This window comes from Hyla sarda, chromosome 5, assembly GCF_029499605.1.
Source record: "Hyla sarda isolate aHylSar1 chromosome 5, aHylSar1.hap1, whole genome shotgun sequence".
Taxonomy (NCBI): domain Eukaryota; kingdom Metazoa; phylum Chordata; class Amphibia; order Anura; family Hylidae; genus Hyla; species Hyla sarda.
In genome coordinates this window covers 34,492,630-34,515,210 of record NC_079193.1, presented here as the reverse complement: position 1 = coordinate 34,515,210, position 22,581 = coordinate 34,492,630, and the positions used below count along the sequence as shown (strand labels likewise).

The 22,581-nt window shown below is 45.1% G+C and overlaps 1 protein-coding gene across 7 annotated transcripts in view; it reads left to right on the top strand.

The window, feature by feature from the left end:
- Window positions 1–19,194, top strand: part of NSUN6 (NOP2/Sun RNA methyltransferase 6) — a 44,264-nt gene extending 25,070 nt beyond the window's left edge. For all 7 annotated transcript variants that reach the window (XM_056519231.1, XM_056519230.1, XM_056519227.1 and 4 more), the window contains 5 exons: window positions 2,973–3,092; window positions 8,934–9,078; window positions 9,984–10,135; window positions 12,407–12,532; window positions 17,681–19,194. In XM_056519231.1, the coding sequence (XP_056375206.1) occupies window positions 2,973–3,092; window positions 8,934–9,078; window positions 9,984–10,135; window positions 12,407–12,532; window positions 17,681–17,881 (744 nt within the window). In that variant the 3' untranslated portion in view covers window positions 17,882–19,194. The remainder of the gene's footprint in view (window positions 1–2,972; window positions 3,093–8,933; window positions 9,079–9,983; window positions 10,136–12,406; window positions 12,533–17,680) is intronic.
- Window positions 19,195–22,581: the final 3,387 nt, after the last annotated feature.

Below are 22,581 nucleotides of genomic sequence, written 5' to 3'. Positions count from 1 at the left end.
GCGTGGCGGCAGCGGGGCATCGCGTACCTCGCGCCATGCCTATCCGACAGTTAGTGGCTTTGATCATAAGCATTTTTTGGGGTCATGAAAGCCTGCAAATATTAGGTTAAAACATTGCTATACCCACCACCTGCACACAGTACAAAGGCTGTTTGCAGGTTATTGCACCAAAAAGTAGTGACAGTTGCGCTTTAAAGATTTCTAGATAGAAGTAATTTACAAATCTGTATAACTTTCTGGCACCAGATGTCTAGAAAATATTTCTCTTTAAAGTGACCCAATAAGAAAGAGATAAATGTGCAGCTTTTTTTATCCCGGAGAAAAGACTACTACCCCGATCTCAGTGTTATACTTACCTGGTCACTGCCTCTGTCCAGGTCCATGGTGGTCTTCATACAGGAGGATCCTTCACCTGGAAAGCATACCTAGGGACATGTTAAAAGTTTTTATCAGTCTGGGTCTCAATGTTCAGACCCGACTAATAACAAGAATGAAAAGGGAGAGAAGCGCCAGCCACATGCTTTTCTTCCCGCTCTGTGTCTATGAGACCTTGTTGGCCCCTTACATTAGTCCGTCTATTCAGGTCACGTGACACAGAGCCGTGATAGAACCCGCTAAGTGCGCACTTCTCCCACCTCGTTTTTCTGATTGGTGGATGTCTGAACACTCACTTTTGATATGTCTCTATGATAGTGTTTCCCAACCAGGGTACATCCTGCTGTTGCAAAACTACAATGCCCTGCATGCCTGGTACAGCCTTTGCTGGGATTTGTAGTTTTGCAACAGCTGGAGGCACCCTGGTTGAGAAACACTGATTTATGAGATACAGTCATGGCCGTAAATGTTGGCACCCCTGAATTTTTCTAGAAAATGAAGTATTTCTCACAGAAAAGGATTGCAGTAACACATGTTTTGCTATACACATGTTTATTCCCTTTGTGTGTATTGGAACTAAACCAAAAAAGGGAGAAAAAAAAGCAAATTGGACATAACGTCACCAAACTCCAAAAATGGGCTGGACAAAATTATTGGCACCCTTTCAAAATTGTGGAAAAATAAGATTGTTTTAAGCATGTGATGCTCCTTTATACTCACCTGGGGATGGTAACAGGCGTGGGCAATATAAAAATCACACCTGAAAGCAGATAAAAAGGAGAGACGTTCACTTAGTTTTTGTATTGTGTGTCTGTGTGTGCTACACTAAGCATAAACAACAGAAAGAGGATAAGAGAAATGTCTAAGAACTTGAGAACCAAAATTGTGGAAAATATCAGAAATCTCAAGGTTACAAGTCCATCCCCAGAGATCAAGATTTGGCTTTGTTTACAGTGCGCAACATTATCAAGAAATTTGAAACCCGTGGCACTGTAGCTAATCTCCCTTGGCATGGACGGAAGAGAAAAATTGATGAAAGGTGTCAACGCAGGATGGTGGATAAGCAGCCCCAAACAAGTTCCAAAAATATTCAAGCTGTCCTGCTGGCTGAGGGAGCATCAGTGTCAGCGCGAACTATCCATCAACATTTAAATGAAATGAAATGCTATGACCGGAGACCCAGGAGGACCCCACTGCTGAGGCAGAGACATAAAAAAGCAAGACTCCATTTTTGCCAAAATGAACTTGAGTAAGCCAAAATCCTTCTGGAAAAACGTCTTGTCGACAGATGAGACCAAGATAGAGCTTTTTGGTAAAGCACATCATTCTACTGTTTTCCGAAAATGGATGAAGGCCTACAAAGAAAAGAACACAGTACCTACAGTGAAATATGGTGGAGGTTCAATGATGTTTTGGGGTTGTTTTGCTGCCTCTGGCACTGGTTGCCTTGTATGTGTGCAAGGCATCATGAAATCTGAGAATTACCAACGGATTTTGGGTCGCACTGTACAGCCCAGTATCAGAAAGCTGGGTTTGCCTCCGAGATCTTGGGTCTTCCAGCAGGACAATGACCCCAAACATATGTCAAAAAGCCCCCAGAAATGGATGGCAACAAAGCACTGGAGAGTTCTGAAGTGGCAGCAATGAGTCCAGATCTAAATCCCATTGAACACCTGTGGAGAGATCTTAAAATTACTGTTGGTAAAAGGGGCCTTCCAATAAGAGAGACCTGGAGCAGTTTGCAAAGGAAGAGTGATCCAACATTCCGTCTGAGAGGTGTAAGAAGCTTATTGATGGTTATAGGAAGTGACTGATTTCAGTTATTTTTTCCAAAGGGTGTGCAGCCAAATATTAAGTTAAGGGTGCCAATAATTTTGTCCAGACCATTTTTGGAGTTTGGTGACATTATGTCTAATTTGCTTTTTTTCCCTCCCGTTTTTGGTTTAGTTCCAATACACACAAAGGGAATAAACATGTGTATAGCAAAACATGTGTTACTGCAATCCTTTTCTGTGAGAAATACTTCATTTTCTAGAAAAATTTCAGGGGTGCCAACATTTACGGTCATGTCTGTAGATTGCGGCTGCGTCCCCCTCCTCCCTGTTTACTATATTACTCTTGGGAGAGTGGGTGCTGATAAAACTTCTCCACATTTTTAGAGAGTCTACAAACAGGCATAGTGAACTACTGGGAAGTGAGGAAGTCACCACTAACAAAGTGTCTTTAAAGGGATACTCCACTGCCCCAGCGTTCGGAGCATTTTGTTGCGGGCTGCGGGGGTGTGACATCATGACCACGCCCCAAGTTACATCTGGCCACGTCCCTTCAATGCAAGTCTATGGGAGGAGGCATGGTGGCTGCCATGCCCCCTTCCATAGACTTGCATTGAGGGGGCGTGACATGATGTCACAACCCCCGCAGCCCACACCCAGCGTTCAGAACAAAATGTTCCAAACACTGGGGCAGTGCAGTACCTCTTTAACTGAACTGTATTACTGATTTATGCAATTGGTAACTGAGTAGTGGTGGGGTCATTATAGAAATTAATTTCACCTTATTTATGTCTTTTTTTTTTTCTTCCATACATTTATTCCTAGAATTTACCATCCGCTGTGGTCAGCCATGTTTTAAATCCTCATCCCGGTGAACGAGTGTTGGATATGTGCGCCGCTCCTGGAGGAAAGACCACGCACATTGCTTCTCTCATGAATGACCAGGTAATATGAAGACTGGGTAATACACTCATTATTAAAAAGGGGTGATCAAGCATATGCAATGGCTCCCCAGATCATCACACCAGCAGGGGGCAGTGTGTGTGGCCCCACAGCAAAGGCAGAATTGAACAGCTCCAACCTGACTGAAATAGCATCCCAAACAGAACGTGAATTTTTTGCTAAAGATGATGCGGTACCTGTCGGGGAATATCTTTGACACTCGGGCCTAATATGTAGGAGACATCGTCTCCCTAAGATCTCCATTTTGTCAGAAGATATATATAATAATAATATCAAAACTCAATTATGAATTATTATTTATGGTCAACAACAATATTAATGGAGATTTTTAAGAAAGTAACAAAATAAACTTTTAATCACCTTCCCACGTTCCCCCGTTGCGTCGATATCTGTGTCCTGGTCCTCCGGTGCCGGTCTTCTTCCTGCTTCCTGGGGACAATGAGTCATACTGCGCTCAGCGTATCACCGGCCGCAGGGATGTCCCACATTGGCTAGTGATAGGCTGAGCGCACTGTCATGTAAGGAGCCTGGGCCCCGCCTTCTCCTGGCTGCCCGGGCTCCTTACATGACAGTGCACTCAGCCTATCACTGGCCAAGGTGGGACATCGCTGCGGCCGGCGATATGCTAAGGGAAGTATGACTCACTGTCCCCAGGAAGTAGGAAGAAGACCAGCACCGGAGGACCAGGACATCAGAAGGTGAGTTAAAGTTTGTTTTGTTACTTTTTGCCGCCGGGCACAGGGGTAGAATGGAAAATGACCACTACAGATCTTTGTTATGAATTGCCAAAATATACCAACAATGCAATTCACCATATCTGGGCCCGACTATTTTCCCAGATATGAGTTCTAGGAAGTAGAAGTAACTTTTGCAATATAATAAAACAATAACAAAGTTATTATAAAAATGATTTGGAGGTTTTTTGGTTATAAAAGATTAGCATAAAAGAGTATGAGTTTGGTTAGTAACATCAAACTTACTCACAGAAGTTGGTTAGTTCAGATATCATATCGGTATTACTCTGCAAAGAGAACCTCACATCACATGATATGGAATGGGCATCTAATCAATGGAGTTATGAATAGTTACTCTGCCCAATTCTAAACACAATTATCTCGATATTAAGCAGTGGCGTTGGTGTCACCCGGTGCGGTAGAAAATGGTGTCACCCCATACCTAACCCCCCACACACATAATAAGTGGCAAGGGGGGAATCGGGGAAGGAGGGGGGGGTGAATGATGTGGCCGGCGGATGTGCAGAAGCAGGAAACCACTGAGGTCTTCTGCTTCTGTACTGGGGCTGCTGCAGGGGCCTGGGCCCCTTGGGATTCTGGGCCCCTTACTGGGGTATTGGCTGTACCCCCTGGCGGCGACCCTGTGTACAAGGAAGGGCCGGCACATAAACCTGGTTGTCCCCTATTGGGAGTGTTTTGTCCCCTAATGGGAATGTTTTGTCCCCTATTGTCCCCTATTGGGTGTGTCCGCATCCACTATTGGGAATGTCCCCTATTCGGAGGGTGCAAATACACTAAGTCCTATGGGACTCTGCCGGCGTATTAAAATCTGTCCGCTATTGGGTGGTGTCCCCTATTGGGAGGTGTCCACTAAAGGAGAGTTCACTATATAATACCAACACTCACTGCACTCTCTTAATATAAACCTGCCACACACCATACCCTCTAAATACAATACTAACATACACTGTGCTTTCTGAATATAATACTGCCACACACTGTATCCTCTGAATATACTACCACACACTGCGCCCTCTGAATATAACCTTGCCGTACAGTGCACCCTCTGAATACAATACCAAAACCACACCACCCCAGAAATTCCTTTTAATATACACCATACCTCTGAACTGCAAAACACTCTGTGCCCCTCACATATAGTAATAATGCCCCATCCTGTGCCCCACATATAAAATGTAATAATTTCCCCTATCCTATGCCCCCAACATAATAATGCCTCCTGTCCTGTGCTCCCACATATAATTATGCCCTGCCCTGTGCACCCCACATTATAATAATGCCCTGTCCTGTTCGCACCACATAATAATGGCCCGTCCTGTGCCCCTCACATAAATTGCCCCCTGTCATGTGCCCCTTACTTATAATGCCCCTTGTTCTGTGCCTCTCACATATAATGTACCAGGGGCACAGAACCCGTATGCGGTTTCCTGACCGGACCTAAAACCGTAGTATACTGCGGTTTTAGGTCCGGTCCAAAACCGCATACGGGTCAAAACTGAGCCGACCAGAGTCACCGTTTGACTCCGGTCGGATCATTAAAGTAAATGGAGTCACAGGCTGATCCGGCCGAGGTACGGGAGCGCCCGGTTTGCCCTCCCCCCGCCGGATCCGGCACCCGTATGTACAAAACGTGGTGTCAATGCAGCCATAGTATGATAGATGTGTCACACATAAGCAAAAGTAAAGCAAAAAAGACTACAGAACTCGCTTACCAAAGCAACATTGATAAATGTCCCTCTATATTGATTAATCATTACTGTTACATAAAGTTTTCTTATTGGGTGCTGAAGTATGTGTGTGTGTATATATATATATATATATATATATATATATATATATATATATGTAGGCATCTGCTGTCCCGCCGCCCCCGTTATGTTGTGCCCACTTCACTTTCACCAGTAATGGCACATTTGCTGCAGTTTCACTGGACGCCATTTCCATGGAATTCTGATTGATGCAGCAGCTTGTGTCTCATTTCTTGACATAACAATATAAGAAGTAATTGTATCTTTCTCTGATCTCTTCATCTCCCGCTGGCAGGACCCTTTTAGCAATGCCGGTTCCTACAGGTCCAGCTAGAATGTCTCTGATGGGGACTCACTGCACGTCTTTAGCATTTTAATATAAAACCTTGTCAAACCCACGGTGACAGTCACCTCTGAGGAAACCCTGGTAATTTATTCCCTATTTTACATAGATGGCGACGAAATCCGGGTGACTAAATTCCCATACTAATGCAGTCATTTGTCTAAACATACCTCAGTTTTTCCCCGTGATCCCTGCGGTTCGGTAAAGTTGCGCACTAAATAATTAGCAGCGTTTATTTGTGGTGATTATATCCTTAGGAAAAACAGCAATTAACATTTTACTAGATGGCACAGCGTGGAGGTATTGTTTGGCGGTATTAATTTCATCCATGTTGTGTCGCCTCGGCTAGGCCTGAAATGCAGTAACTATACACTATTCTAGGTCTATAGGGAGATGATTAACCATTTGCAGGCAGGATCTGATTTTTTTTTTCTCTTCTATTTAACCGTAAAACATATTTGTCATTATGTGTTTTTTGTTTTTTTTCAAACACTTATTAAAGGAGTACACCAGGATGGAAAAATTGTCCTCCATACTGCCGGCAGTAAAAAAAATAAAGAGATACATACCTTCCTTCGCTCCTCTTTTAACCCAGTCTATGCCGCGATCCATTTCCTGGTTACCGGTGGTCGGTGATAATACTGCACTTGACTCGGCCGGCGATAGGCTAAGCAGCAGTGTGATGTTTTCGGCCCAGGCAGCAGGTGGAGACCGGAGTGGGTTACCGGAGGCACCGGGGTAACGAAGGAAGGTATGTATCTCTTTAATTTTTTACTGCTGGCAGTATGGAGGACAATTTTTCCATCCTGGAGTTCTCCTTTAAGATCATGACATTTTGTAATTTTATGTTTTATGAAAAATTGGGATATTACAAAGCTTTCAGCAACCTATAGTTCCTTTTTTATTTCCTTTGTGATCTCTATTCATTTTCAAGAAATTCACCTAGGGTTAAACAGAAAATAAGAGAGGGAAGAGGGGGATGGAGCTTCAGTTACTGTGCGAGTCAACGTGCTGTGAGAGGGGGGAGGTGGCAATGGAGACAAATCTGATTGATTAAAGATGAAAACGTCATCCAAATCCGCCAACTTCAACTCGACTAGGATTGTTCTGCAGTCTTATGTTTATGGGAGTGTCCTGAGTCTTCCCCCATGTTGAATTTCTTTCTGGTCTTTTAGAGATAAGTCGCCGCTTCTCCCTCCTCTCTCCAGAACTCATGATCACTTGTGTATCAGGAGAGATACTTGTCAGCCATATTGATGTTCACCCGACAGGTATCACACGTGTATGATATCTTAACACTCTGTTCACATCACATCAGAGACCTTGTTGGAGGTATATGTTCATTAAGCAGAAGGCAGATACACTATAAATGTAGTGCGCACCCAGTAAGAATTATATCCCAAAGTATACAGCTTCATGTATATATACATGAATAGTACATAGGAATAACCATAATTATTGAGAAATGTCCAATCGATAAGAGTGCTATCAAGTGCAAAAAATATATCAATTTTATTTTTTTCTGGCGTAAATAATGACAAATTTTATTAAATAACAAACAGGATAGTAAAAACAAGGTGGAAAAAGGATAAGGTCACTAAAGGTACAAAGATTGGTAAGAGCATATACACAGCAGTATGCACACTAATAAAGACCAGCACACAAGGGTTAAAGGAGTATTCCAGGAATTTTTTTCATTTGACTATGCTACAGGGGCTGTACAGTTAGTGTAGTTCATAATATAGTGTCTGTACCTGTGTGTGACTGTTTACTCACAATTCTTATGTGATTTTCACCCCAATATTTATTTATTTTACCAGCATACAAAATGACTGTTGTCTCAGATTTTTCCCAGGTTGCAATGCGGCCGAGACCTGACTCACTAGTCAGCTGATAACAGGGAGCCTGTCTGCTTCAATGGGTGAAGGGATCAATCTGCAACTAATGCAACAGCTGTAGGCACCCTGATTGAAAACCACAGGTCTTTTGAATGGATGCAGCTCATTTATGTTTTAATGGGTGGGGTGGCTGATGTGTGGGAGGAAAATGGGATTTGTAGGCAAAAAATAAAAACTCAAACAGGAAATACCAGTTCACAAAAAGCCACAGTATTATGGTAATCTCACAACATAGTAATTTAGCCCCAAGACAAGTGCGGGTCCTTCCTAAGCATGTCCATTACTGGCTGCCAGGTACGTACTAAAATCACCTTATGGTAGATAACCCCTTTTAAAAGGAAAAAAAAAGGCTTTTAAAGGGGTACTCTGCTGGAAAACTTTATTTGTTTATTTTTTTTTTTTTATTGAACTGGTGCCAGAAAGTTAAACAGATTTGTAAATTACTTCTGTTTAAAAATCTTAATCCTTTCAGTACTCATCAGCTGCTGTATGTTCCACAGGAAGTTTATTTTCTTTTTGAATTTCCTTTCTGTCTGACCACAGTGCTCTCTGCTGACACCTCTGTCCATTTTAGAAACTGTAGGAGCAAATCCCCATAGCAAACCTATCCTGCTCTGGACAGTTCCTAAAATATATAGAGGTGCCAGCAGAGAGCACTGTGGTCAGACAGAAAGGAATTGAAAAATAAAATAACTTCCACTGTAGTGTACGGCAGCTGATAAGTACTGGAAGGATTAAGATTTTTTAATAGAAGTAGTTTACAAATCTGTTGAACTTCCGGGCACCAGTTGATTTAAAACAAAATGTTTTCCAGTGGCGTACCCCTGTAATACACCAGAGCCTAGTAAAACCATACAGAAGAACTCATGATAGGCACTAAACTCATGGTAGGCACCAAGATCCATAGACAATGTCATTTTTTTTTAACCTGTCTACAGGCCAATTTCCCATAATGCCAGAGACCCAATGGTCAACATTACTACATATAAAGTATCTGATGTAAAACAATGTTTTATAAGATTCTATAAGTAAAATATACATGTTATAATGGCCGTACAGCTAATGGTTCCGCTCCTTAGGGAGAAGTCATCGCAATGGACAAGATAGCCAACAAAGTGGAGAAGATAAAGCAAAATGCTTCCGCACTACAGCTCAGTAGTATCCAGACTTATTGTTACAATAGTACTAAGGCCGTGAATCACAACACAAGTGACTGTAGTCAAGGTAAGATGGGAATTTTTTTAAATATTTTGGGTAGTTATAGGATTGAGCAGTAGTTTGGGTTGTCACCTCTACATTGAGTAGAAGATGGGTCATTATGTTAACATTATATGGTGTCCATCCCAATGGTCTTCAAACTATGGCCCTGCAGATGTTGCTAAACTACAACTCCCAGCAAGCCCGAGCATGCTGGGAGTTGGGGTTTTGTAGCATATTGAGGGCCACAGTTTGGACACCACTGATCAATGCATGAACATGCCAGGCCCTTTAGAGGGAGAGAGACTTTTTGTTATAGATGCAAATACGAAAATAATGCAGGTCAGCTCACCACCAGTCTGAATAAAGATGTAACCCGGGGCACAAAATAGGATTCCAGAGCGCTGCTTCCCATGTAGAGAGCAGAATAGAGGAAATGGTGGATCCAGCTCCCGGAGGAAAAAATTGTACTAAAAAGCAAAACATTAATGAAATATATTAAAAATTCTAGTTCAGCATGTCACTAAAAATAAGTGAAATGTTGACGTGTTTTGGGCTGTGCACGAGCTCTTAATCATGATTAGGGCTAAGGTACAACTCAAAACGCGTCTGGATTTTTAGTGACCTGTACTAGAATTTTTTATATGTTTCAATACATTTTATCTTTTTAGGCTCCTTGTTATGCCTAATAGATGAGGGTCATGAACGTAGGACTAGCCCCCCCAACACACACACGCCCGCAGGGTTACCTAACAAGGTATTTGGCACCAAACCACTTTGACAGTCCTTGTAATGTGTTTGGTTGTAAATTTATTGGAGCGCAGCACCCACTCTTATAGATGTCCAATGGTGCTTTCAGCGTGTCCTGTAAAGTTCACATTAATTCACCTGTTTTATTGCTTTTTTTTCTCTGTCATGCACTCACTTTTCAGGTCCAGGTCCTCCATTCCCTCCAGAGTCTTTTGATCATGTACTTTTAGATGCCCCATGTAGTGGAATGGGACAAAGACCTAATATGGCCTGTGCTTTATCACTGAAGGAATTAACATCTTATCAGCCTCTGCAGCGGAAACTCTTCAGTACCGTAAGTTTAATTTTTTTTTATATATTAATATATATATACAGTGATCCCTCAACTTACAATGGCCTCAACATACAATAGTTTCAACATACAATGTTCTTTTCTGGACCATCGTAAGTTGAAACCAGACTCAACATACAATGTACAGACAATCCAGATCTGTGAAACGTGTCAATGGCTGGAAGAACCGACCAATCAAAATGGGCATTCGCTGGTAAAACCCCTGTATTACTGAAGCGTATGCACTGACTGGTGTCTGGTAGCGCCCCTACAGTACAGAGAGGTATTACATGTTCTGTACTCTTTACCTGTACCAGGGTTAGCTTCTCCTTTGGACACCAGGTGAGGGTGACTCCATTACTTTTTTAGGACATTGCCTGTACTGTACAGGACCCTGAAGAAGCTCCTGTCCTCTACATAGACCACTGTTTCCCAGACAGGGTGGCCCCAGCTGTTGCAAAACTACAACTCCCAGCATGCCCGGACAGCCTTTGGCTGTCCGGGCATGCTGGGAGTTGTAGTTTTTCAACAGCTGGAGGCTCCCTGCTTGGGAAACACTGACATAGACAATGATTTACAGCTCCCAGCAGATCTTTATTACTTTTTTATATGTAAGGATTTGCTTTATCTATAATAGTTATCTACTTATTTTTCTTTAATTCTCACTTTTTCCTATTTTTTGGATGACATTTTGGTGCCTTTAGAACCAGTTACCAGGTTTCCATAGAGTTCTGGTCTCAACATACAATGGTTTCAACATACAATGGTCGTCCCAGAGCCAATTAATATTGTAACTTGAGGGATCACTGTATATAAATTCTTTATAACAGTCATGTCAACTGCAGCCATGGTGTCTTTCAATGTTATGTGTGTATCCAAAGCCTTACATTGGATGGGGGGGGAAGATGTCATCCCTTTCATCGTTGCAGGTCAGATGTCATCTCCTGCATTGAGGAGAAAGCTGTCATCCCCTGCATTAAAGGGGTACTATATATATATATATATATATATATATATATATAAAATTTTATTCAACTGGTGCCAGAAAGTTAAACAGATTTGTATATTACTTCTATTTAAAAATCCTAATCCTTCCAGAACTTATCAGCTGCTTTATAATACAGAGGAAATTCTTTTCTTTTTCTTTTCTGACCACAGTGCTCTCTGCTACTCTCTCTGTCTGAGTCAGGAACTGTCCAGAGCAAGATATGTTTGCTATGGGGGAGTTGCTTGTAATCTGGACAGTTCCTGACATGGACAGAGGTGTCAGCAGAGAGCACTGTGGTCAGACTGGAAAGAACTACATAACTTCTTCTGGAGCATACAGCAGCTAATAAGTACTGGAAGAATTAAGAATTTTTTAAATAGATGTAAATTACAAATCTATGTTAACAGATAGTATGAAGGAATTGCTTTGTCTTTCTGCCAAGCTTGCAGAGCGGTTGCTTTAAGTGTCCATGAGAAGGTATCCACATAAGGTCCGTGCGGCAGTGCCGGGTTTTCTCCTTTCTTTTCAACTTTGTAAATGACAAATCTGTTTAACTTTCTGTCATCAGTTGATTTAAAAAAAAATATATATATTCCACCGGAGTACCCCTTTAAAGGAGAAGAGGTCATCTATTTCATTAAGAAGGAAGATATCATCTCTTGCATCAGAGTGGCGAAGATGTACCGTAATTCCTTGTTTTGGATGAACAGGGTGAACAAGATGCCATCCCTTGGATTTGGGGAAATTAAGAAAAAGTTTCCTATTACAGTGAATGCTACAACTGAAATGTAGCTTTTTGTACTTTACATTCAAAATCCATGTGTGTAATACATGATCAGCCAAAGCAAGAACTGCTGCTTATAAGTAGCTAGTAGAGATGAGCTAACTTACAGTAAATTCGATTCGTCACGAACTTCTCGGCTCGGCAGTTGATGATTTATCCTGCGTAAATTAGTTCAGCCTTCTGGTGCTCCAGTGGGCTGGAAAAGGTGGATACAGTCCTAGGAAAGAGTCTCCTAGGACTGTATCCACCTTTTCCAGCCCATCGGAGCACCTGAAAGCTGAACTAATTTATGCAGGAAAAGTCATCAACTGCCGAGCCGAGAAGTTCGTGACGAATCGAATTTACTGTAAGTTCGCTCATCTCTAGTAGCTAGCTGTGCTGACTCATAGTGGGGGCCTCCTAAGCAGTTGTTGAGGAATTTTACTAGATCTAATTTATGGAATGGAAAAGAAACATATACATTGCTTTTACTATATGTAAGTATAATTTTTTTCTTTTTCAGGCGGTGTCCTTATTAAAACCTGGCGGCACACTGGTTTACAGCACATGTACCATAACTTTATCTGAAAATGAAGAACAAGTGGCCTGGGCCCTAAAGACATTTCCCTGCCTCCAACTTCAGGCACAGGTAACAAAACATCGTCTCATTCAAAAAAAATGTAATTCCAAAATATTAAAAAATAGGACCCCATTAAGATCTGTCATGGATGCTTGGAAAGGAAGAGGGCCCATGCAGGGATTAAGATTGGGATAACCTCAACAATTCTGGGGCATCCACATATCTTTTGGCTTCTACAAACCAGATTGGGATTGTTGTACTATTGGCATCATGTTGTGACCATCCATGCGACACTATAGGATCCATTTATAAGTATTGTTATGGACACTGAAAAGTGATTGTAAAAAGAAGGTTCGGGAGGATTGTTACTCCTGTGACCCTATGTTTTTAATGTCGGGGAATAATACATACATAGATGACACAGGATCTTGTGTTAAAGGGGTACTCCACTGCAATGGTTGTGATGTTGTCATTACCACCACCCTTGTGATGCCACGCCCCCTCAAAACAAGTCTACAGGAGGGGGCGTGGTAGTCACCAAGCCCCTCCCCTTGGACTTGCATTGAGGGGGTGTGGCATATTGTCAGAAGGGGGCGTGGCTGTGACATCACGACCCCTGCAACGCTTACCCAGCATTCGGAACTGAATGTTTACAGCCACTTGACGTCACACCACGCTACCTCAATGCAAGTCTACGGGAGGGGGGGGGGGGGGGGTCGTGGCAACAAAAGCTAAACAGACCAATTGAAGAACACTTCCAAAGAAAGAGATCACATGACTGATCAAGCAAATAGCACAGTACATGTAAGAATAATGTAAAGTATTTATACATGAGTATCTAACCTGATAACTTAGATGCCCTAGGTCCAGTAACTCAGGAGGGGACTCAAGTCAGGACAACTAGAGGGACAGGGAGCATGGATCTGTATCAGGCTGGGTTCATACCACGTTTTTGCAATACAGTTCCCGTATCAGGTTTTTGATAAAAAAACGGATTCCTCGAAACCGGACTAAACTGTATCAAAACGTGTGTACAAATTTTAATCCGTATACGGTTTGAAAAATGATGTCCGGTTGCATCCTTTTTTTTAAGAAAAAGTTCACGTTTTTAACTTTTCATTCCATTATGAATAAAGTTTTACTTGTTCGATTGAAATTCCAAGAAAATAACTGTGCAAAGTCGAAAGCCGGATGGAACCGTACGCACATACGGTTCTGTACGGTTCCCATTGACTCCTGTGTTAAAATAAAACATATACTTTTCAATACGGTTTTTCACCCGGACCAAAAACCGTGGTAGGCTACGGTTTGGGGTACAGGAAAAAAACTGACAAAATCGTACAGGACGCAAAACGGACACAACCTGATGCATCGTTTGGCATATGGTTTTCAATGGAGAGTCAATGCATACGGTTTTCTATACGGTTCCGTACGGTTTTCAAATTGAAAACGTATACGGGAACTGTATTGCAAGAATGTGGTGTGAATGCAGCCTTACCTTATACTTCTACCGCTCTTGGCCTTATGCCTAGGTGGAATAGTCATTCTTAGAAGGACGGTCTGTCTCCTGCACCTTTGTGTGTCCCTATCACTATGCTGAATTACTAGCTAATAATGTACACTAGCTATCCAGCCAGGCCCTCTTCCTTCCACTATATTCCTACTAATAGATGACACTTATCCACCCATACCCACAATAAGAAAGTACAGACAAATAGAGAAGGTAGGTTATTAGACAGAAATCCAACTTGGATGGTTGGGAGTCAAATCCAGGTTAGTATAAGAAAAGGGAATTGTAAATCTGATGAGCCCCAAAAACTGACAATTACCGTATTTTTTGCTGTATAAGACGCACTTTTTCTTCCCCAAAACTGGGGGGAAAAAGTTGGTGCATCTTATATGGCGAATACACACATATCGCGGCGGTCCCTGCGGCCATCAACGGCCGGGACCCGCGGCTAATACAGGACATCACCGATCGCGGTGATGCCCTGTATTAACCCTTCAGACGCGGCGATCAAAGCTGACCGCCGCGTCTGAAGGGAAAGTGACACTAACCCGGCTGCTCAGTCGGGCTGTTCGGGACTGCCACAGTGAAATTGCAGCGTCCCGAACAGCTTACAGGACACCGGGAGGGACCTTACCTGCCTCCTTGGTGTCTGCTCCGTGCCAGGATCCCCTGCATGGCCGGCGCTCTCCTTCGACGTCATCACGTCGTCGCGCACGCCGTACCGTCGTCCAATAGGAGCGGCGTGCGTAGCGACGTGATGACGGCGACGGAGAGCGTGGATCCCGGGGAAGAAGACATCCGGAGCGTCGAGGACACCACGTGGACGCGGCGACAGCGATGGAGCGACATCCAGGGCAGCGGTGACGGGTCCGGAACGGCGGGGACACGTGAGCATTACCTCCCATACCAGTGGTCTTCAACCTGCAGACCTCCAGATGTTTCAAAACTACAACTCCCAGCATGCCCGGACAGCCGTTGGCTGTCCGGGCATGCTGGGAGTTGTAGTTTTGCAACATCTGGAGGTCTGCAGGTTGAAGATCACTGTTTGGTTTAGAATCTTTTTTTTCTAGATTTTGCACCTTTAAAATTGGGTGCGTCTTATATGCCAGTGCGTCCTATAGGGCGAAAAATACTATATGATGTCAAAATGTACTACATCAGGGGAATATGGTCCCACACATCACACTTACACCACAATAGATATCATGGTCACAACATAAGGTGTTTGATACCTTAAAGGGGTATTTCGGTGGAAAACATTTTTTTTTAATCAACTGGGGCCAGAAAGTTAAACAGATTTGTAAATGACTTCTATTAAAAAAAATATTTACCCTTCCAGAACTTTTTAGCAGCTGTATGATACAGAGGAAATTCTTTTCTTTTTGAATTTCTTTTTTGTCTTGTCCACAGTGCTCTCTCCTGACACCTTTGTCCGTATCAGGAACTGTCCAGAGCAGCATAGGTTTGCTGTGGGGATTTTCTCCTGCTCTGGACACTTCCTGATACGGGCATCAGGTGTCAGCAGAGAGCACTGTGGACAATACAAAAAAGAAATTCAAAAAGAAAAGAATTTCCTCTGTAGTATAGAGCTGCTAAAAAATACTGGAAGGGTAAAGATTTTTTTTTTTTTTTAAACACGTTTTATTGAAAAGTAAGGAACAATCGGCACGCAGGCCCACTAAAGTGTCAACATGGTATTACACGTTACATTGATTCAAGGGCGCCTGAGCAAAGTACAGTCTGACAGAATGTAAACGACAGGGTTACTTGTCTTAGAGTGCAAAATAAAAAACATTAAACAGGCAACCGCAAACCGGGAGAACCCGGGATACTCTAGAAACTAGGAATTGGAGCACCCCCACGGAGCATACCCTGGGTAAAGTTGTGTACCATCATAGTTAAGAGAAAAAGATAAGAAATGGAGAGAGAGAAGGGGGAAGGTGGGAAAGAAGAGAAAGGAAAGAAAGCAGACCCGTGCAAGAAAAGAGAGCAGAGAGGACCAGCTAACATATCACATAAAAGAGAGAAGACGACAAGCGCACCATGCAATCACACACGATCTCCAGGAATCGGAGATGGAGGCCCACGAGGAGACATAGAGTATGAGCATTGCGTGGACGGAGAGGAGCACCACTCACCCCACACTGAAAGAAATTTACCGGGACATTTCCTATGTTTATATACCAAATGGGAGAAGGGTATCACTGCATTCACCAAAGCCTTCCATTTAGATAAAGTAGGGGGGCCGGGGTCCATCCACTTAAGTGCAATAGCCTTCCTGGCCATAAATAATGTTTCCCTCAAGAAGAAGCGGACATGATGAGTCCACATCTCCTCATCTAAAATACCAAATAGACAGATTAAGGGGTCAGCAGAAAAGGGAGGCTGGGCGAGCGTGTTGAGGAATCGAATGACCTCCCCCCAAAATGCCTCAATAATGGGACAAGCCCAAATAAGATGCCAAAAGTCCGCTCCGGCATCACCACAGCGGTGGCAGGCATCAGAGTCAGAACGACCCATTCTAAACAGTCTGAGAGGGGTAACATAGCTGTAATGAATGACATTCAATTGAATTAATTTATTATTAGCCGCTGGGGACACCAGCATATGTGAAGAAAATATTTCCTCCCAGATCTCTGTGGACAAATTGGGGATATGGGATTCCCAATGCCGGACCGCCGGCAGCTGGGAACCGGAAAGATTTTTTTAATAGAAGTAATTTACAAATCTGTTTAACTTTCTGGCACCAGTTGATTAAAAATTTTTTTTTCCACCGGAGTACCCCTTTAAGCATCTATGCATCATCCCAAAGGTGCAAAACTTGTAAGCCATGCATATAACATGTATACTGCACATCTACACGTGGTGACAATAATAACACATGTACTGGGAACCTATATGCTACACCTATGCCACAATAGGGCAAAATAGAAAAACCTTAATGGGTCAGATACTTATAGTTCAGATGCATAGATGTTTCAATTTCTCAACATGTTTCTCTCTTTGTGGGGTCATCAGGAGAAATATATATAACTTTCATAGAACTCTTGGTCCCAACACATAACAAGGAGTGAAATGGCCCAACACAAGTCCACTGCCCTATACATTGGCATGCCTTCATGTTGAACATACTGACAAATACCCAGAATGCGAGGCCTGAAGGTGTGATGTGAATGGGGCCTTATATATACTTTTAACATGGCTGAATGTTCATAGATGCCATCATAATCCTAGGACCGCCTGGATACTTCAAAACCCCACCCCCTTGCTGTCATCTCAACCCCTTCATATGTCAGTTCCATTCCCTCTGATGTCAGCCCTTACCCCTTTGCTTTCAGCTCCACCCCCTCTGATGTCAACCTCCCCCCTATGCTGTCAGACCCACCCCTTCTAATGTCAGCCCCACCCCCTTTGTCATCCCTTTCCCTTCATCTATTATCTCCACCCTCTCTGATGTCAGCTCCACCCTCTCTGATGTCAGCCCCACCCTCTCTGATGTCAGCTCCACCCTCTCTGATGTCAGCCCCACCCTCTCTGATGTCAGCTCCACACTCTCTGATGTCAGCTCCACCCTCTCTGATGTCAGCTCCACCCCCTTTGCATCATTTTCTCGTGACTGTTGGCAGTCATGAATGTTTATGTTAGCTCTTATAGAGTGAAAACTTTTGCTAATAATCTAGTCTAAAACATATGCTGATCTTGTACAGGACCCACACATTGGAGGAGAAGGGATGCTGGGCGCAGGATTGTCCCCCGATGAGCTGAAGCTCCTGCAGAGGTTTGATCCGTCCCTCGCTAATCTATGTTACATAAATGATGGGACCTGTGACGGCACGGACCGGACTCCGCTCGCAAACACGGATACAATCGGTTTCTTCATTGCTAAATTTGTAAAAACAAATAGTTGACTTGTCTCTTAAAGGGGTTCTCCGGTGCTAAACATCTTATCCATTATCAAAAGGCTAGGGGATAAGATGTTAGATCACGGGGTTCCCGCTGCTGGGGACCCCCGCGATCTCCGGGCCGGCAGCATCGGCGTCCAGAACACGGGAGCGTGGAGCTCCCATGTTCGTGACGTCACGTCCCCTCCATTCATGTCTATTTAGCTAGTATGTAGCCGTCACAACTCCTCCCATAGACCTGAATGGAGGGGGCGCGGCGGCTATAGTCGCCAGTCATCCGGCACGGAGCGGAGTTCGCTCCGTGCACGGATGACCGGGGTGCCGTGCCAGCGGCGGAATCCCCGCGATCTAACATCTTATCCCTTATCCTTTTGATAGGGGATAAGATGTTTTGCGCTGGAGTGTGATTGTGCCGTGCGGGTGAAGCCGTGCATCCTTCAGGTGGTGCAGCCGCCGCTGCCTCAGCGTTACCACGACAACTAATGAATGTCTCTGTTGCCATAGAAGCAGACAGTCTGCCGGCTGTTCTTTTTGCAATCAGCTACTACGGCGTCCGCAGGTTAAAGGAATTACTGGGGGGCTTTATGGGGCCGCGGATAGTTCTGTGTACATCAATACAATACATCCAGGGGATTTGTCAAGGACAAAGAGTAATTCAGTCTTTTAACATATACTCACTGTTTACATGGCCACCGAAAACCTGACCGGGTACTGACTGTTAATGGAATAAGTGGCTCTTTATAATACACTTGGCTTATACTCCATATGCATATCAGCAAGAAGCTGTGACATTAAAGGGGTATTCCGGTATTAGAAAATTATATTAAAATAAGACTATCACCCTAAGATATATAACTTACTTATATAGTGTTATCACTATTTGTACTTGCTTCAGCATTCTTTTGCATGCTTCACCACTGAGAGGAAGTTGTGTAGTCCTCTCATTGCCAGTGTGGTGTTGTCTCAGGAGGCCTCTGGCTCCTTCCTCTCTTCCATGACCACACATCATCCTCTGCTGTCTCGGGGGGCATGACTGGATCGTGTCTCTGTGCTCTAGCCCGGCCCCCTGAGTAACGGTTCCACCTCTGATCAGCGCCCCTCCAGCCTACATCACCGACTCCCTGTTCTATACATATGTATCTTAATTGGGATATTTAGGGAAGAATTACATGTGTTTACAGCAAGTCTACAAAAACTGCTCTATTCATTCCCTGTCTGCTCCTCTGCCTGTGGCATTGTCCAGCCCAAGGCAGCATGCTGTAAACCTGTGTTTCCCAACCAGGGTGCCTCCAGCTGTTGCAAAACTACAACTCCCAGCATGCCGGACAGACAACTCGTAGAGATTCGTCCCCCAGCACACAGAAGAGAAAAAAAACATTGGAGGAAACCCCTAGGGCAGTGTTTTCCAACCAGGGTGCCTCCAGCTGTTGCAAAAAATATCACCATCTCCCTGTTATATACACATGTATCTTAATTGGGATATTTAGGGAAGAATTACATGTGATTACAGCAAATCTACAAAAGCTGCTCTATTCATGCACTGTCTGCTCCTCTGCCTGTGGCATTGTCCAGCCCAAGGCAGCATGCTGTAAACCTGTGTTTCCCAACCAGGGTGCCTCCAGCTGTTGCAAAACGACATCTCCCAGCATGCCCGGACAGCCGAAGGCTGTCCGGCCATGCTGCGAGATGTAGTTTTTTTGCAACAGCTGGAGGCACCCTGGTTGGAAAACACTGCCCTAGGGGTTTCCTCCAATGTTTTTTTTTCTCTTCTGTGTGCTGGGGGATGAATCTCTGTGAGTTGGCTGTCCGGTATGCTGGGAGTTGTAGTTTTGCAACAGCTGGAGGCACCCTGGTTGGGAAACACTGGTTTACAGCATGCTGCCTTGGGCTGGACAATGCCACAGGCAGAGGAGCAGACAGCGAATGAATGGAACAGCTTTTGTAGATTTGCTGTAATCACATGTAATTCTTCCCTAAATATCCCAATTAAGATACATATGTATATAACAGGGAGATGGTGATGTAGGCTGGAGGGGCGCTGATCAGAGGTGAAACCCTTACACAGGGGGCAGGGCTAGAGCCAGTCATGTCCCCCGAGACAGCAGAGGATGATGTGTTGTCATGGAAGAGAGGTGTTACGCCGAGCGCTCCGGGTCCCCGCTCCTCCCCGGAGCGCTCGCTTCACCTCCTCCGCTGCAGCGCCCCGGTCACGTCCTCTGACCCGGGGCGCTGCGATCCTGCTGCTAGCCGGGATGCGATTCGCGATGCGGGTAGCGCCCGCTCGCGATGCGCACCCCGGCTCTCCTACCTGACTCGCTCCCCGTCTGTTCTGTCCCGGCGCGCGCGGCCCCGCTCCCTAGGGCGCGCGCGCGCCGGGTCTCTGCGATTTAAAGGGCCACTGCGCCGCTGATTGGCGCAGTGGTTCCAATTAGAGTTATCACCTGTGCACTCCCTATATTACCTCACTTCCCTTGCACTCCCTTGCCGGATCTTGTTGCCTTAGTGCCAGTGAAAGCGTTCCTTGTGTGTCCCTTGCCAGTGTTTCCAGACCTTCTGCCGTTGCCCCTGACTACGATCCTTGCTGCCTGCCCCGACCTTCTGCTACGTCCGACCTTGCTTCTGCCTACTCCCTTGTACCGCGCCTATCTTCAGCAGCCAGAGAGGTGAGCCGTTGCTAGTGGATACGACCTGGTCACTACCGCCGCAGCAAGACCATCCCGCTTTGCGGCGGGCTCTGGTGAAAACCAGTAGTGGCTTAGAACCGGTCCACTAGCACGGTCCACGCCAATTCCTCTCTGGCACAGAGGGTCCACTACCTGCCAGCCGGCATCGTGACAGTAGATCCGGCCATGGATCCCGCTGAAGTTCCTCTGCCAGTTGTCGCTGACCTCACCACGGTGGTCGCCCAGCAGTCACAACAGATTGCGCAACAAGGCCAACAGCTGTCTCAACTGACCGTTATGCTACAACAGTTGCTACCACAGCTTCAGCAGTCATCTCCTCCGCCAGCTCCTGCACCTCCTCCGCAGCGAGTGGCCGCTCCTGGGATACGCTTATCCTTGCCGGATAAGTTTGATGGGGACTCTAAGTTTTGCCGTGGCTTCCTTTCCCAATGTTCCCTGCATCTGGAGATGATGTCGGACCTGTTTCCCACTGAAAGGTCTAAGGTGGCTTTCGTAGTCAGTCTTCTGTCCGGAAAAGCCCTGTCATGGGCCACACCGCTCTGGGACCGCAATGACCCCGTCACTGCCTCAGTACACTCCTTCTTCTCGGAAATCCGAAGTGTCTTTGAGGAACCTGCCCGAGCCTCTTCTGCTGAGACTGCCCTGTTGAACCTGGTCCAGGGTAATTCTTCCGTTGGCGAGTATGCCGTACAATTCCGTACACTTGCTTCAGAATTGTCCTGGAATAATGAGGCCCTCTGCGCGACCTTCAAAAAAGGCCTATCCAGCAACATTAAAGATGTTCTGGCCGCACGAGAAATTCCTGCTAATCTACATGAACTTATTCACCTAGCCACTCGCATTGACATGCGTTTTTCTGAAAGGCGTCAGGAACTCCGCCAAGATATGGACTCTGTTCGCACGAGGCGTTTCGTCTCCTCGGCTCCTCTCTCCTCTGGTCCCCTGCAATCTGTTCCTGTGCCTCCCGCCGTGGAGGCTATGCAGGTCGACCGGTCTCGCCTGACACCTCAAGAGAGGACACGACGCCGTATGGAGAACCTCTGCCTGTACTGTGCTAGTACCGAACACTTCCTGAGGGATTGTCCTATCCGTCCTCCCCGCCTGGAAAGACGTACGCTGACTCCGCACAAAGGTGAGACAGTCCTTGATGTCTACTCCGCTTCTCCACGTCTTACTGTGCCTGTGCGGATGTCTGCTTCTGCCTTCTCCTTCTCTACAGTGGCCTTCTTGGACTCTGGTTCTGCAGGAAATTTTATTTTGGCCTCTCTCGTCAACAGGTTCAACATCCCAGTGACCAGTCTCGCCAGACCCCTCTACATCAATTGTGTAAATAATGAAAGATTGGACTGTACCATACGTTTCCGCACGGAGCCCCTTCTTATGAGCATCGGATCTCATCATGAGAGGATTGAACTTTTGGTCCTCCCCAATTGCACCTCGGAGATTCTCCTTGGACTTCCCTGGCTTCAACTTCATTCCCCAACCCTGGATTGGTCCACTGGGGAGATCAAGAGTTGGGGGTCCTCTTGTTCCAAGAACTGTCTAAAACCGGTTCCCAGTAACCCTTGCCGTAACTCTGTGGTTCCTCCAGTAACCGGTCTCCCCAAGGCCTATATGGACTTCGCGGATGTTTTCTGCAAAAAACAAGCTGAGACTCTACCTCCTCACAGGCCTTATGATTGCCCTATCGACCTCCTCCCGGGTACTACTCCACCCCGGGGCAGAATTTATCCTCTCTCTGCCCCAGAGACTCTTGCCATGTCCGAATACGTCCAGGAGAATCTAAAAAGGGGCTTTATCCGTAAATCCTCCTCTCCTGCCGGAGCCGGATTTTTCTTTGTCTCCAAAAAAGATGGCTCCCTACGTCCTTGCATTGACTACCGCGGTCTTAATAAAATCACGGTTAAGAACCGCTACCCCTTACCCCTCATCTCTGAACTCTTTGATCGCCTCCAAGGTGCCCACATCTTCACTAAATTGGACTTAAGAGGCGCCTATAACCTCATCCGCATCAGAGAGGGG